Here is a 17,885-nt window from a genome sequence, read left to right as displayed (position 1 = left end):
CGTTTATTTTTATTCAACGAATACCGATTCACCGATGAAACTTAGTACACTTGTTCCACTTATACATTGAGGGGATTGGTATTGTAGATGAACGGAAACGGAACATTACCATGCGTTAATCAGATGATTATAAAGTTTTATATCTAAAACCGTAATCCTGTAGGTAGTATCTTAATATGGAGAAGAATCTAATTTTACAGCTATGTGTATCATCCAAGTTTTTTTTTTTAATTTTAATCACTGGAAAAGCCATAACTCACTAAAGAAACACGTCAGAAGCATTTATAGTGCTACGAAGGACTTCAAGAGAGTTGCGTAAAATTTGGACAATGTGCATTTAGGTAAAATACCATATCTAAAGAACGTATCGATTAATTTCAACCAATAAAAAAAGAAAATTTAAATTCCATCCGTTTCTTTCAATTTTCGAAATCGGAAAGTAAGTACCGAATGTGTGGAACCTAATCCTTATACCTGGGTTTTTACCTAAAATATCGTTCAATATAGTCTATATATGAGCTATTTTGGAGAAATTAAGTGCACATGTTTTTATACTGTTGCAACATGTTGCTGCAGAGTGTAATAGGTTTGTTCATCTAACGGTTGATTGTATCACCTAAAAATAGAATTAGATACGAGTTGAAAATCTGATCTTAAAGGTACACGGAAGACAAGTTCGTAGATGGGCGTTTAGGACCCTTCCATGCCCATAAAATCCAATTTTTCAAAAACCTATAAAATACCATAACTAAGAACTTAATTAAGATATAAACCTGCAATTTGATACAAGAGGTTGCAGTAGCAAGGGACATCTGTGGGCTAAAAATTGAAAGGAAGTGTAAGTTTTTGGCCAATAGGTTAGGAATTGTGTTCTTCGGCACTTTGATTGGGATTTTGATATGGATCCAACATATAGTTTTGCTGGTCGTCTAGAAAGAAACTTATTAAAATCAAAATAAAATGTCTATACTTTAATCGTGTGACCAAAAATTTAACTTTTAACTTTTTAAAAGCCCAGAGGCGCAATTTGGAACCACTTTTTTCAGAAATTGGCGCCATATGTTAGCATACGCGTCTAATATTATCTTTCAAGGCGACAATCGGCGTCAAATCACGTCCAAAATGAAGTGAAGAAAATATAGCAGCCATAGGTGAGAGTGTACACGAAGACCGTCGAAAGTCGATTCGGCGCCGTTCACAGCAACTCGGACTGACATACAGAACAACTTTGGGCATTTTACGTCGAGATCTTAAATTGAAAGGATACAAAATACAACTTGTGCATGAACTGACCTTCCCAAGCGACATCGCTTTGCTCTGTGGGCTCTTAAAAAGTTCCAAGTTCTTGATTTGACTCAGCCCAATTTTGTTTGTTAACGAAGTAATTAAGCTAAAAATGGGTCTCATCATATTACCTATCTTCAATCATGTGTATCAATCTTAGGTCTATTGTGCCCTCTCCCTAAATCATAAAGATTCACATAGGCCCAGCATATTGATAAAGTCCAATATTCCGCTGGGTGCTAGTGAGGCGATGCGATCCCTATTCGGAAATATGGATCCATGGGCCTTAATCCTGCGTCTACAGACTGCTGTGCAGTCTGTTAGCAGTTGTTCTGGTGTTTCAGGCTTCCTGTCGCAGAACCGGCAGTTTATGCAAGAAGATAAACCCATGTTTGTAAATGCTTATTGACTTGCAGTGGCAGGTGTAAAATGCGATCAGTAGCCTGTGTTTATTCCTGGGGAGATCAGTTTCAAATTGAAACCTGCTGAGATTGTACCCCCCCTTTAGCAACTTGGCATGTCTCATGCCATGCAGTTGTTGCCAATGCCTTTCTCTGCCTACTCCTTCTACACCACCACCAAATCGTTGTTTTTTGGATGAAATGACAGCTCTTGAATCTCTTCAGTTTGATATTCGTCCCAAATGTTTCAATTTTGCTTATTTACATACCCATTGAGCCAGAAATGGGCCTCATCATTGCACAAAATTTGCCTCGACAACGTCGGATCTTCTTGGAACTTTTCAAGAGTCCATAGAGCGAAGCGATAACGCTTGGGAACGCTTTTGTGAAGGGTATTATAGCTTTGGTGCAAGTGAATTTAATGTTATTTATTATTTATTTTACTTTTATTATAGTTAGCTAACTATTTTGTGTAAACTTTTTGTTTAGTAATGTGAAGCGAAATAATCTTGTATATAATTACTTCTATTTCGCAGATAGTCAATAAACTTATAAAATGTAACACCTTTGTAGGAAAGCCAAAATGCCTATTTACATATGCATATATGGTCTCAGTAGGTCACTTAAATTTTCATATAATACACGTGTATGTATATAAGTACACATGTATGGTACTTAATTAGTTGTTTGTGGCTAAGAATAGCACGTTGATTATAATATTATTGTAATTGTAATTTTGCTAATTGTTACATTTTCACCTTTTACATAATTATTTCATATATGTATGTGAATGAGTTCACCATTTTTTTTTTCCTTTTGCTTTCAGAGTGCGAGATCAGCGTGTTTATCGGCTAGGCTTGCGTTGCACCGCCGTTTGGCTGGTTGCAGTTTTCTGTTGGATCAACGACCGAATGTTCTGCGACGCTTGGTCGGCTATTAATTTTCCATATCTACATGGTTTTTGGCATATATTCATATTCATCGCTGCATATACGGTTTTAGTTTTGTACGCGTACTTCTATGTCGAAACCGAGTTGCCACAACGCCAACCGATGCTAAAGTATTGGCCTAAAAACGATTTCGAATTCGGCATACCATTCATATACATACGAAATCCGGGCATGACCATCAAGAGTGCCATCTAAAAAATATAAATACTTATGTACATACGAGTATACATACATATATTATATATATATAGCTATACATAATTAGTTTCACCGAGGATGCGCCGCTTAGAAATTAAAAAGTAGATCAAAAAGACAAATACAAATGTTATATATCAATTTTACAACACATTTTTATTAGTGCAAAATTATTATGCATAAGTTTAAGCATGCATACATAGTACATGTGTATGTATGTATGTTTCAAAATGTCAGAATAGCTTATAAGTATTACCTGTTGTAGCTGCGAAAGTACGAAATTATAGATTTAGCTGCAATAGAGAGTGTATGTAGGTACATAAATATAAACTACATATGTATGATGCCAAATTTAATTGTATTCGTCTAACACTTGGCAGTTGTAAATGAAAGCAATTAGTTTTTTCTAAAAATACCCTCTAACAAGAATGACTATATTTTCCATATAAAGTTGCGGTGACTGTTTGCGTTTGTGGTTAACCTGTACGAAAAGTGTCATCTTTATTTCTAATAATTGGCTAAATATTGTATAAATGTGTTATGTAGAATATAATTTAGTTATATACATTGAAAAGCTTTTTTAATACCTAAGTTTATCTGTTTTCAATTAGTATGCAATATATAGCGTTGTTCTAAGAAATACAATAAATAATTAATTTATTTAAATAGCTATTAAATTGTGCTCAAACCAAATACTAAATTAGTTTTTAACAAAATACATATATGTATGTATGTGTTTTAGCACCAATCTGATTGTAATCCACAAACCAGCTAAATCTTTCATTTCATTTCATATTACAATGAAATATTATTATTATTATTTTATACCATATTATATATCTTCCAAACCAGGATTGCGCGTTTTTTAATTTAAAAACATTTTTATTTAAAAACTATATTTTAAATTTTGAATAAAAATTGTTTTATTTAAAATCTAGATTTATAATTTTTAATACCAATTTCAATTCGATTTCGAATTTTTAATTCCGGCTTTGGAATTATCTAAATCAAAACTAAAAATTTAATTTTTAATTTTGTGATATAAAAAAAAATTTAATTGAAAACTTCTTGATTTAAAAACTAGATATTCTAAGTCAGAATTGAAAATTTTATTGTATATTTTGAAAATTAAAAAAAAAAATTAAATGTTTGATTTCAGTTGTTTGAGTCTAAAAAAATAAGAAAATATTTTGTAAATTAAAAATTGGAGTCACAAAAAAATATTTTTCAAATGAAAAGATTGGATAAAGGGCTAAAGAAGGAAATATTTACATATTTCTAATTAAAACACTATAATTAAAAACAATTAAATATAAATAAGATAAAGAGTTTCGAACTAGTTCAAATTTGTGTAAAAAAGAGCTTTCATTTTCATATGTTAACCATGATGGTGTAACAAAGTTGTAGTAGAAGTATGCAAACGAGTAAAATCGTAATTTCTAAAACAATTACTTTTCTAAATTTGAATTATAAACATGAGTTTCAAATTTTCTTGTTATTTTTCAATCCAGTATTTTTTGTAATTCCAAAACCCGGAATATAAATTGGAAATGTAGTAATGCTCACAAATACCGGGTTGAAAATAAAATTTTAAAATCGTAATAAAAATTAAATTTTTATTTGTTTATTTATCTACCCGGTATTTGGGATTAAAAATCCCATGGATTTGGGGTTACAAATAAAAAAATATTTTTAAATCACATTTTCGAGATTACAAAATCAAATCAAATTTAAATTTCTAAAACAATTATTTTTTTAATTTTCATTTATATATGTACATGAGTTTAACATTTCCTCTTTATTTTTTAGTTCGGTAAAAAAAATTAAAAATAAAACTTTTAATCCGGTTATTAATAAGTATTTCATTTTTAGTTTTTAAATCCGGTTTTTGAAATTACTTTTTTTTTTTAATTTTAATATTAAAAATCCCTATTACATGTTTATGTTGGAAATTTAAAATTATTTTTAATTAATATTTTCGAAATTAAAAAATCAAAAAAAGTTATAATTAATAATTTTTAATGCAATATTTATGACCCTGATTAATATTATTCTAAAATTTTACTATTTTTTCTAAAAACTACCAAAAAGAGTTTGACAGAAAAATCAAAAATTAAAATCGATTGTGATATTTCTTTCATTATTATTTTTATAAAAACCTCCTATACATACATATGTATGTATAAAACTCTTATGGAAATAATTACATAAAATGACCATACAGCCCTCTTATTTATATTATAAATGTGTGATTGCATCCATTAAGTTCCTAAAGTTTATAGTGATGTTAACAAAAAAACTTGATATTCATACTTTTAGTTACTATGGCTAAAATTTACAGTTTACTGAATAAATTTTAAAAAATTCATTATTTGATGTTCTACAATACAGTATGAGTAGTTTTGCGAATTTATGCACTCAGTTTGACATTTTAAGAAAAGGAAATGTCAATAACATAACATTAATTTTGCACACATCTGTATTTCTCTCATGGTTTTTTGCAGTAGATAAAGATTTTAAACCATTTCTTTTTCAACTTTTATTGCTTACATTTATCATTCGCCCATAAAATTATTTATACCTTAAAAATTAAATTATATTTATAATACATTACATACATATAACCTCTAAAAGGGATAAAAATTTTAAATTTATTTTCTGCAGCGAGCCATTTTTTAAAATGCAAATTTAACAATCTGTGTTTACAGAATACATATTAATTTATATTTGTATAAATATCGTGAAATATCTTATCAACTTTTAATACATTTCCGGAGTTTCTCTACAATTTTTCACAAGTTAGCCAATACAAAAGAGCAAGCAAATAGATAACAGTATTACTCATTCATTCTTTTTTTATGAAATCACTAAAAAGAACGTCTAAACTACAATACTATTTCAGCTTTTATAGATATGTAATAAGTAGGCACTGATAAATGATATCTTTCGATAACATCAAAATTATAACAAAAAATTAGCAAAGAGACTTTTAAATTTTTATAAAAAAAAATTATTTATAGAAAATAACTGTTAGAATAGGCTTTTTTTAAGATTCTACAGATACCTTCATTGGATGGCTAATTATTCTCGTTTTAAAGCATTGAACCCTTTGACTACCATTGCCAAGGGGGTTATATATCAATCATTTACAAATTAAACATTTACAAGTTTTTAAAATTATTTGCTCTCTTCTAAAAACTATAAAGACAAACTTGAGATGAAGTGGTGTTAAAGTTTAGTCTAAAATGTAAAATATTGGGTAGTCGAAAAAGGCTTTTCGTATTTCTAATCAAATTTTAACTTATTTTTTTACTAATAAATATTTTTGATATGAAACAGCCATAAAATAATAATATATTTGCTTTAATTAATAACCGTTGCAGGCCTCTTCGGCATGCCAACTTCGTTCAAAAACCCTTTCGGTACCTTTCGGTATAAGAAAGACATTTCCGACATATTAAATGAATTGAAATTCCATAAAAATTATGAAGATAAAGAAGAAGATATTACAATAAATTCAGCTAAATTTTCAATTATATTTTCCATAATTTGTGCTACCTTTCCATAATTTATTATCGCTTTCTCCAGTAGCTCAGTTTTTCTGTTTACAAAATCATGATTCACACCTATAGACATTTTGCTATTATAAAAGCATGCTTGAGTAACAAAGTAATATATTCTCTTATAAATCTGCAAACAAATACACTATAGTATCTCTAAATTACAATGCAAATGTGGCTAACTAGCTTTCAAATTGCTAAAACAAATATGCTGAATGAAACTTTGTTAAATAAATACCCACCACTTTGTTAAATAAATGACACACGTATAAAAATATATAAATATGCTATGCATATTTATCAACTAATAAGGCGCCTCGTACACACTTATTAGACTCTTTAATAGCTTACAAGTAGGAAAACAGAAGCAAACGGCTCGTGATGTAAATCAAATATCAATTTTACTTAGAATATTAAAGAAATTATACACACAAACATATAACTAGTAATTATGTATCAAAAATATTAAATTTATAAAAATATAAAATTAATTAACTCGATAAATAAGTTGTTAAAAGCGTAAAATAAAATAAAATTTGAATACGATTAAAATTTAGTTAAATAAGTAGCGCCAAATATTACATAATCACATATATACTTACGTAGGAATTTAATAAAGTTGCATGATATAGTTTTTTCTTATAAAATATCAATTAAACTTTTATGTTTTCCTATCAAGTTTCATATTGTATGATTATCAATTACATTAATTTTATTATTTATTTTATTTTTTTATTTTTGTTATATATATAATATATGTATATAAATCAAAGGTTGTGTTGAATTAATATTTAATTGTGAAATTTACATTACCTCATCTAAATAGACATAATGTTTCTTTAAACGGTACGTAAGTGCTAGGACTAATGTGTTTTTTAAATTATGTATGCTTAATTTCGCAGACAGTAATATAAAGGTTATTTTAAATTTAGCAATTTCAAACCTACTATGTACGCCTATTTATGTAGAATAAACGAAACTTTCAATAAAATTATATTTTTTCGTAATACAAATTTTCTACTTCGTGTTTTTATACCCCGTTGAGTCGATTTAGCTAAAATAACTACCAACAAAAACGACGTCTTGAACAAATTTCTAGCGTTGTGCCAAAGTGAAACGTGACACAATGCAACGGCAAATCTTACTGAACACACTGACAAAATTAGACAAACATCCGTAAACAAACGTCATCCCTATCCGTAGACGCTCAATGTCTGTCGAACTAGTTTCTCAGTTTTTGAGATGCCGATCTGAAATTTTGTAAACCTTCTTTTCTCCCAAAGAGGAGAACTACCATGCATAAAGCTTCCATACAAACTGAAGGATCAAGTACAGTCGTTGATGGGAAACTTTTTTATTTGACGGGATATCTTCACGAAAAATGGAATGGATTTTTTTCAAGGCAACGTTACAATCTTGACGATACAAACTGATGATCCAAATTCAGTCTTTGTAGGGAAAATATTTAGTTTTGAGAAAATATCTTCAGAAAATTTGGCATTGATTATTATCCAAGGCTGCAATCTCTGGAAAAATTGTTCAGATTTAACTAATATAGCATATATTAGCTGTCATACAAACTTTACGATGAAAATCACGTAGACGTAGCTGTAAAGGATATTATAGCTTCGGTGCAACCGAATAACGTTTTTCTTGTTTAAGCTGTACCAGGTGAGTATAGAATCATTTACATATGTATATGTACATATCTATAGTATACGAAGACCACAAAAGATAAAAAGCTATTATTTTTTACACAATAATTTAAACAAAGGCGGTAGAATTTTTAACTTTAGTATTACATAACAGTAACAAGTTCTCTAACCTAGTTTTTATGGTTATTTTGTTTTGACCCTAGCGTGGCGTTTTCTATTAGGATTTAAATGTTTATTTCAATATTATGTAATGCAAATAAAAATAATAAAATATGAAAAACAATGTAAAAGCAATATTTGAAAGGACCTAACATTCAAATATAAAATTTTCCGAAAGCAGTTTACGTATGTATGTATGTACATACATGTAGTACACACCGATATTTTACTATTGGTTTGGCAGAAAGTTCAATGATTAAAATAGTCAAGTTTCTGTAATAGAATTGTTTGTGATTGAAAAATTAAATGTAAAATAAAAAAAGTAAGTTTATATAAAACAAATAATATCACTAAAATGTTATACAATTTTTATTTGCTACTTAAGCCACTATCAATATGAACTATCACTCAGCAAAATTTGCATACGATTCCAGTTGATTGTATTTTTAATGGAAGCAATGGCATGGTGTAAATGATCAATTTGTCGTGGCGATTTGTTTTTGCACACGTGCTTCTTGGTACACTGAGGTTTTAATTGTTTATGGATGAAAGCGGGCTGTTATCGCGCCGCAAACAAACTGAAATCAAAATTTTGTAAAAATGTATGTAATTAGTTCCACACTTTAATTAGTATCTAATAAGTGATAACTCTGATCCATTGGTCGAAATGAGTCCACACCTCCATTTACCGAGTATTGAGTGACTTTATTTGTATATACATATGTATACATATGTATATGAAGCATATTTTATTTCTCGTTCCTTTTCACGTTTATTTATAGTAAAAGTAAAGTGTAGATTAATTTGGTATCCTAATAAGCTTTGTTTTTATTGTTGTTGCTATTGCGGCTGCAAGTAGGGTTTAATCGAAAAAAGTATTTTCAGCATTTGGCCGGATAGAACCCTATGGCACTATTCACAGAAGATATGAGATTCGTTATCAAATATGGCACATAATAATAAATACTTTCTAACAAAGAACTCCTCAATTAATAAGGAAATTCTTATGTTCTTCAACCTACTTACATATATTTCTTAATCACATATCAATGACACTAGAAGTTCATATTACAACGCATTATTGTAGATTAAAATCATCGATCAGCAATCTTTGATTATATGAATTAATGGTCATCTTGATCGAATATAAATTGAGTATATGTAATACAATTATAATAATATTGAATCTGAAACTGAAGCTACAGCAGAGTATAATCAATTATATTGAACTAACACGACAAAACAAAGGCAATCATTGTTGATAGGTAGGTCGATTGTAGAAAATTAAATGGAATTATAAAAATACTACATTTTATTTTATTTAATTTTATTTTTTAGTGTTGTATTTCCCCTTAACTAACATTAATTAAATTCATATTCACAATTCAATTCGAGTCTTGTGGTCTCCAGGCAGCATTAGTCAGAATCAGAAGAGATGTTAGTGCAAGAAGTTTTAGCTGAGCGTTTCATTTGCATTCCTTGGTAATAGCCATTATGATTGTATGGTCCACGATAACTAACTGAATTTTTATCAGTTTCATAGACTTTTACTTCGTACAACAGTTCTGGACGTTTCAAATGTTGTCGCACATTATCCCAAATGTAAACACAAACATTTTCCGTAGTACTGGGCTAAATATGTGAAATGTTTTATATTAAAAACAAATATTATTATTATATTTTTAAAATACTTACAGTTTTTTTGAAGAAATCTACATCTAAGTCCAAATTTTTATGATCCAAATCCTTGAACACAACTCTGTCTAACGCAGTCTTCAATTCAGTAATATTCATTACCATCCCAGTGCGTATGTCAATAGGTCCACGCACTGTTACCTCCACTGAAAATAATAAACAATACATCGTGCACCATTAGTACATACTTATGATGCCATACACTCAACGAATACTAATACAAATACTTTAATAGCTCTGTATGTACGAATCATATGTGAATTAGTATAAATATAAATCTGAAATTTTATACACGTCTATTTCCTTCCAAGAAGCTGCTTGATGGAATTGCTAACGTCCGGCTACTATAGTACAAAATTGCCGTACAAATTGCCCGGCCAAAATCCTGTCCTAGGAAAACGTTCTTATTTGACGAGAGATCTCGAAATTTGGCATGAATTATTGCCCAAAGCCGAAAGTATTGAACTTATTGGTCTACTATAGCAATAGCTGTCATTCAAAATGGCCGATCAAAATCAAGTTCTTCTAGGGAATTGAATTTGTGAGTGTATTCTAGCTTCGGTTGAAGACAACGTTTTCTCTTGTTATTATATATAATTACCGGTGTAATTGTGCCCATGTCCGTTTATATGATTACACTTCCCAAAAACTTCAGCGTTTTCGGCGTCACTTAGATGTGGGCTAAAAAAAGTGAAGGAAACATGTTACTAAATTAAAATTATTTTTTTAAGGGGTATGTACTATATATTAATAACTAGTAACAATTGCCCTCTTTCCTTAAAAGTTATAAAATTACAATTTGCGGTTTATCAGAATGAAGTGTTCGTTTACATTTTCATGTCCATCTACATACATATGTATTTACCTTGTGTATACATAAGTATGTATGTATAGTATATTGAAAACGCGGTTTTAAATTGAGTGTAAAGATACTTATAAGACGCTCCTCATTTTATTATTGCCCCACTTACTTGTTTGTTTATTGAACAAAAAAATACCAAAAGTCAATCATAAGATTGCTGTCGCTTATCAAGGTTAACATTTCGATTCACCCAGAACGTAGTAGACAGCTTCAACCGCATCACAAGCTACGCTGCCATGAACACTGTATATGTAGTACGTAGTACATACTTATCGAGATGTATGTATTTAACATTTGTAGGCATTTTATTTTATTTATTAATATATATACTATATGTACGTGGTTATTTAAAAATATATTTCCTTACCTGTGTAAACGATGGCAAGCGCTGAATGTTTCTTTGCGTGTAAGGAATGCAACAGGTTGCGACATTTTACTTTACGTCGATTTATCAAAAGCACTTCAGTTAACTGCGGTGTGGTGTGGGTAAAGCGGAAGTTGAGAAAGATTTCAATTTGTTATTGTAAATCTGCGTTGGGTGAATGCTGCTGATTATTTAAAATAACAAAATTTCTAAAAGTTTAGAATAATACAAATTCTTCATTAGTATTCTTAAATTAAACAACTACATTAAATATAAATTACCTGTATAACTTTTGAAAAACACACTTTATTTTTCTTATAAGAATATAAACTTTTTCTAATTGGAGAATTAGCGTACGAAAACAAAACTTGACTGTCGGCTGGAATGTCACGAATGTAATGTTGACGATTAGTAAATGAAGCTGCCATATTTATAAACGATAAGATTACAGTGCTGGTGCAAGATAAAGTAACGACGGCGAATTAACATTTCACTCAACGGCAATAAAAAATACTCAAAACTAACGAATATTCATGATTGAATATCAAACTTTTTTTCTCCGATGCAATAATACGTCCAATTGCTGTATTTACATATTTGGTGGAGATATATCGAAACATTTTAAATTTTACTGTGCGAAACGTAGTTTAAAAAACTTCTCTTCTCAAGCTTGGATTGTGTTTAGAGTTACCGTATCGTTATCGCAGTTTTATTTACAATTTGTGAAAGTTTTTGACGTTATGAGTAGAATACACGATGTCACTCAAATACAGAGAGCACAATTCGACTGCTATAAAACTAATAATATACGAGTAATGAACGTTACAGTTAGTGTAGGTATACAAATTAGAGTTTCAGCTAGATATCTTGAAATTATGTTCAAAACCACTGTGTGTTATACATATGTGAAATGAGTCAAAATTACTATAAATGAACACATATTAAAATCTTTTTAACCGGGTGGTTGAAGATTCTTAACATTTTAATCTTTTTTAGACGTTTTTTTTTTCATTTTAATAGGTTCATTGATATTTTATTTCACAATTTGCAACTTAATAGCCATATCATGAAATTTTACATATCTAAGTTGAATGGTTAGTTTTATATCACTTTTAGTATTTTTGAACATTTACGTTATATGTGTTATTTATATCGTCACCTGAAATACAAAAAAACGTATCATCAAAAAATTCGAAATTGAGTGTCTTATTGATTACGATTCACTACTTCAAATTACATACATAATATTACATATGTCCCACATTTTCAGGATCTGCCCTCAGATATAAACCAGTTTTAACCAATATTAAAAATTTTTATTTCGTGCTTCTTTCATGCCACTGCAAATTTCCGAAAATGTTGTTACGTTATATTGCATTTCAAGTGACGATATGTAGTTAATTCAGTGTATCTAATAGGTACGCACTGCAAGTTTATCATTAAGTGCCCTTTTCTCAGTGTCTGGTTAGCAGCCAAAGATTCTTTACCGAAAAAAGGAGTTTTGTTTAAGTTAACCAGAACATTAAGAAAAAGGCACATTTCCCACGACAGTGGGTTCTACGTAACCGGAACGGACCCGGATTTTTATCTGGTCAATAATTATTGGAAAATATTACAATTTTAAATAGTTTTTTATGAGTAAATTCATCATTAAATAAAGTTTCGACTTAAGTAATTATTTTAAAAGTCATGGCTGTTTGTATTGACCCAGTTGCCACCAAAGGTCCTTGGAGCGTCTAATGCTTGGAGGTTCACCTAAAAGCGATCGATCAAAAAAAGCTTTATTTGTAAATAATCTAGTGTCTTTTTAAGTCTTTTTAAGTTTACAAAATGATGGTCAGAGGAAATTTTTTTCCAGATTTTCGCGAACGGTTCATTGTTTATTAAAAAATCGAAATTAAAAACACTATCAGACACTACTTTTTCATTTTCAAAAAAAAAAAAAAAATGTTTGAAAAACGCGTTTGAAATTTCCAGAGTACCCTAGAATCCTTATGCTTATTATCGAATAATTCGAAAAATATTTGTTGGATTTCTAAAATATTAAGAAAATGCAAAAATGTGAAATTTTTGAAAATCCTGACACCAAACCCAGTAATATTTATACATATATCATATATGTACTCTATGGCATTAGACAAATGAATGTGCAATTTGAAAATTGTACGAGTATAGTAATATCGAAAATCTTATATACTTTTTAAAAGTTATAAATGTACTTACTACTTGCCAGATATAATACCCCGCACAGGCTACATTAAGTTTGACGCGAAGTTTGTAACATCAAGGAAACGTCCTATAAAATATACATTTACATTTCGGCCGATATATCGCTCTGAAAGCTCATACACGTTTGCTGTTTTTGTGCTATCGACACAATCTTATATAATTGAATCATCCAGGAAATATATACAATTAATAAAACAACAAATTGAATTTTAATGGATATTTTATATCCCTTTATTTCTTTTTTAGTTTTAGTTGTCATAATAGGTTCGACTATATCTAACTCAGTTATTAATTTTCATTTCATGTGTTTTCCTACAAATCTCTTCATATTCAATTTTTTTGTTTGTTTTATATTCATTTTGTTTAATATTTAACTCTTTTTCACGTTCTTCGTTAATTTCTTTTTCATATACTTTCTGTTGTTGGATTTGTTTGTTACTTTTTCAATTATATGTATATTTATAATTTGTACTTTATAGGTAAAACATCTTTATCCGTCAATACATAGATTTAATGTTTTCTTTCATTTCTATATTTCACGTTGCATTCTTATTGATTAACAGAAGTATGTATGTATGTATGTTTTAGTATTCAATTTAAAAGCTAATGTACGGCACACATATGTATGTATGTATGTATTAACTTCGCGCGCACATTCATCTATCAAAATAACTTTGGGCCTACAATATTTCACTTCTTTTATACGCTCTGAATATTTTAGTTATCACATAGGCGGAATTTAATTTCATCTTTATGCAACTTTCATGCTTATATGTATGTATGGGTAAGTATGTATTTGATGTAACAAACAAAAAAGGCTAAAAAGGATATATTGTATTTATATACGTCGGTATATTTGTTTTTTAATGTTTATGCAAGTATGTATGTAGTATATGTATGTATAGATAATATATGCTTTAATGTTGGACTTATGTTTTGCGGTTCTTCAAAGAATGCAAGTGATTGGGAACTTACAAACTTACAAAGATGTTTAACCTTTTATTTGATATACACCTAAAAATAAGAGCGTGAGTTTAAATAATGCAAAACTTTATATGTAATAATGAAAGGTTTTGATTCGGCAAATTTTCGGCTATTTTCTTTCTGTATGTATATGTATGTATGTTGTGTGAGCATTGGTTTTGATGTTTTTGTTCACATAGCAGATTACTTAAATTTTATTTTTGTAGTATGTATTGTAAAATTGTATTTTTTTATTATTTCAATAGACAAAAAATTTAATAACAAAAATTGTGTAATTTGCACAATTGTCTTTTCTAATTTTAAAATTGCCAAATATGCAAAAATGACAGCTTCATTAATGATTTCGCTTGCTAAATACTCGTACATTCCGAAACTTATTCGTTTTTAATCGTTTCTATCTACATATGCCAAATTTTAAATTCTCACAATTTCTATTTTCGTTAGTAAATTTTTTTTCATAATTTCTTCATTCCTTTCAACGTAAAGCCTACAAATGTTTATGTGTACTTATAAAAATATTGATTATATATATATTAATGTGTTGCTGCCTCACTTCTGCAGTTCATATTTTGTTTATTCCTAACCATATTATTTTAATTTTTTAGTATTTTGTATCACAAATATCATTTTTTACTCTCATAATTATTATTATTTTTGTTTTGTAATAGCTACTGTATCCCAATTAAAGACAAAGATAAAACTACTTTTATTTCATTTTAATTTCATATTTATTTTTTTATGATCTTTATATTTTAAATTCATGTCATCATAATATTTTTTTTTTGTGTTTTCTTGATTTCATTATTGATTTGGATTGTTTTGGATGTGGCCACAAGGTTAAAATTTTTAACTTTTTAAAAACTTTTACCAATTTTGCTGCAAAATTAATATAATAAATATGGCAATTTACCAATGTTTGTTGCAAACTTAATTTATTAATTACTATCAAGCCAAACAACATTTACAAATTTGTTTGAACGTCTATGTATGATCTACGCCGAATTAAGATAAATCGCGAAACCATAAAAGAAAGTGGAGAGTTTTAAGATATTGTTGTTAAACTTTGACAGTTCATACATGTACCTTTCTTTTTTTACAAACGTATAATATAAATACAATTGTATAAATATAACAATCTTAAGTACATTTCGGTTGTAAATAACTTAAAAAATAATAATGTCAAGCTTCAACATAGCGACAGCAGCTTGCAACTTACGGTTTGATCTACAACTTCCGCGGCACAAATGAAAGCAAAAATAACTCACAAAAATAACTCGAATACTGCTTTCACCTTGTTGAAAGCTTTTGAGCTTAAAGATATTCCGCAGTGCCTTATACATATTTCTATGTTGTGTTAGCATTTTGTATTGGAAATCAAATTTGAACCGTATTTGAAATATGCTCTATATAACTTCCCCTTATACCATGAACGGGGTATAATATTACATTCAGAAGAAAAAGTCAGACTTTATAAATTTAATATGTATATAAATGGTAAACATGACGATCTAAGTCGATTTAGCCAGGTCCGTCTGTCTGTTTGACAAAGTTTCGCATAGATCATTGTTCAAGGCAATTTTTTAGATCGAACTACTATAGCATAAAGCTGCCATACAAACTGAAGGATCACAATCTATTCCTTGTATGGGAAACTTTTTCATTTGACGATATATCTCCACTATTTTTGGCATGGATTATACTTGTAGTAAAATGATTCGCAATAATATCCGAAAAAAATTCAGATCGGACAACTATAGCACATAACTGCCATACGTACGATCAAAATAAGTTCTTATACGGAAAATTGTTAATTTGCGAAAAGTATTATAGTTCAGATGCAACCAAAGTTGACGTTTTGTCTTGATTTTTTACTTTTTATTGTTATTATGCTGTCATTTGCCACAAATCAATGCAGGTTTGTACAATTCATTTTATCCGAACTTTTGTTGATGGGGGAATTAATTTTAAATGTCGTTGACGTAAGGGTTTTGTTATTCTCGCTTGAAATTTATATATACATATGTATGTGTAAATATGTATAAACAGCTCTATAAACATAATCCATATAAAGTTTTTATATCGGCATGTAATTCTACTGCACACGAGTAGTTTCAGTTTGTCAATTCTTCGGCTAATATAAAGTAAACGAGAAGAATGCAGATAGGCATTTACATATGTATTGGGTCGTTCACAAAGTAATTTCGTTGACGAGAAAAGCTAATCTTATTACAGTTGTTCGCACCAACTTTACACTGAACCGCTTTACCGTTATACTATATATTTGAACATCTGATATAGTAAGACTTGTTTGTAAAAAAAATTATTACATTTTTTGGAATAATTTTTGTTTCGTCAAAGATGGATGACCGAAAACAGCATTATCGGCATATTTTACTTTCAAAAGGATAAAAAAAGCAGTTCAAGCAAGGCGAAAATTATATGATGTGTACGGAGAATTTCGATCTTGAGAATGAATCACGTCCTGGAAGGATTCTTGATGCCGATGTGGATAAAATAAACTTCACAAGCACATGAAATGTCTAGGAAATTTGCTTCGTCGCATTAACAATTAGGATTTGTTTATCAAACGTCAAAGAAGTGATCAATTTTTGTGGCGCACTACTACTGGCGACGAAAAGTGTGTTGTATTGTAATTAGATGAACAAATTGAGTAATGCACTCAAACAGAAGAGGCCAGAACTGATCAATAAAAAAGATGTAGTGTTTTACTAGGATAATGCGAGACCTCATACAAGTTTGATAACTCGCAAAAAGCGTTTGCAGCTTGAATGAGATATGCTACCGGACTCACCACATTCTCCAGACCTGACACCTTCGGACTATTACTTGTTCCGGAATATGCAACTTTTTTTTAGGATGGGAGAACTTTTACCTCAATCAGAACTCAAAACCCTCTTGGAACAGTTTTTTTGTCTCAAAGGACCAAACATTTTATGGACGTGGAATCAAATCTATTGGCTGAAAGATGGCAAAAGGTATTGGATCGAAATGCAGAATATAAAAATTTACTATAAAAAAATCGTGTTTAAATTGTACTAGAAAAAAAGAATTTACTTAGTGAACGTCCAAATATAAAAGGTTTAACAAATAAAGATACTTGATGGAAATGAAATTGGCAACATTGGAATGGGAATATTCGAGTCTCAATCATTGTGGCAGTATAGCAACACATAATATTCCAACAAAACTATTGCAGTATAATTATCACCTGAGTGTCTGCAGAAAAACAAAAGTGTCGCAATATTGGTGCAGTTGTTTGCTCCCTCGAACATCCCCTATATCTCAAGAGTCTCGCTAAAGAAGCGTCCCTAACCATGATTCCCCCCCAACGCAATAAACTATATTTTTTGTGGAAGTCATTAACCCATTTCCAAACGCACCTAGATCCACTGCATTGATTTCATTTCAACTTTTTATTTTGCTTACTCGTATAATAAAAAAAAAACTCGGTGCATAAAATTTTTTGAGATTGTTACATTGATCCGTTTAGCCACGTATTCAGAAAGATGCAAAATCGCATACAATT

At 29.4% G+C, this 17,885-nt stretch overlaps 2 protein-coding genes across 3 annotated transcripts in view; one reads left to right on the top strand and one right to left on the bottom strand.

Moving 5' to 3' along the window:
- The window catches only part of LOC105223744 (alkaline ceramidase), a 30,645-nt gene extending 24,839 nt beyond the window's left edge, over window positions 1-5,806 (top strand). The window contains exon 4 of the mRNA XM_011201549.4: window positions 2,512-5,806. Coding sequence (XP_011199851.1) covers window positions 2,512-2,830 — 319 coding nt within the window. The 3' untranslated portion in view covers window positions 2,831-5,806. The remainder of the gene's footprint in view (window positions 1-2,511) is intronic.
- A 1,336-nt stretch (window positions 5,807-7,142) lies between these two features.
- LOC105223745 (6-pyruvoyl tetrahydrobiopterin synthase) lies at window positions 7,143-11,550 on the bottom strand. Of its 2 annotated transcripts, none has more exons than XM_011201550.4 (5): window positions 11,407-11,550; window positions 11,129-11,334; window positions 10,501-10,580; window positions 9,900-10,045; window positions 7,143-9,836 (listed from the first exon to the last, which is right to left on the bottom strand). In XM_011201550.4, exons 2-5 carry the CDS (start codon window positions 11,191-11,193, stop codon window positions 9,621-9,623), a joined length of 507 nt encoding a protein of 168 aa, XP_011199852.1. In that variant the 5' UTR covers window positions 11,194-11,334; window positions 11,407-11,550; the 3' UTR covers window positions 7,143-9,620. The 2 variants fall into 2 exon arrangements, with proteins under 2 accessions (XP_011199852.1, XP_049312359.1); XM_049456402.1 differs by having other exon boundaries at window positions 11,129-11,306; window positions 11,407-11,545.
- Window positions 11,551-17,885: the final 6,335 nt, after the last annotated feature.

The sequence above is a fragment of the Bactrocera dorsalis genome, chromosome 1 (assembly GCF_023373825.1).
Source record: "Bactrocera dorsalis isolate Fly_Bdor chromosome 1, ASM2337382v1, whole genome shotgun sequence".
NCBI classification, from domain to species: Eukaryota; Metazoa; Arthropoda; class Insecta; order Diptera; family Tephritidae; genus Bactrocera; species Bactrocera dorsalis.
This window is presented reverse-complemented; position numbering and strand designations above follow the sequence as displayed.

Coding starts and splice junctions, on each gene's coding strand:
- LOC105223745 (XM_011201550.4), bottom strand. CDS start 11,193: ATGTCGCAACCTGTTGCATTCCTTACACGCAAAGAAACATTCAGCGCT. Junction 10,046..10,500: donor ACATGGGCACAATTACACCG/GTAATTATATAT, acceptor TATTATTTTCAG/TGGAGGTAACAGTGCGTGGA. Junction 9,837..9,899: donor TAGATTTCTTCAAAAAAACT/GTAAGTATTTTA, acceptor TCACATATTTAG/CCCAGTACTACGGAAAATGT.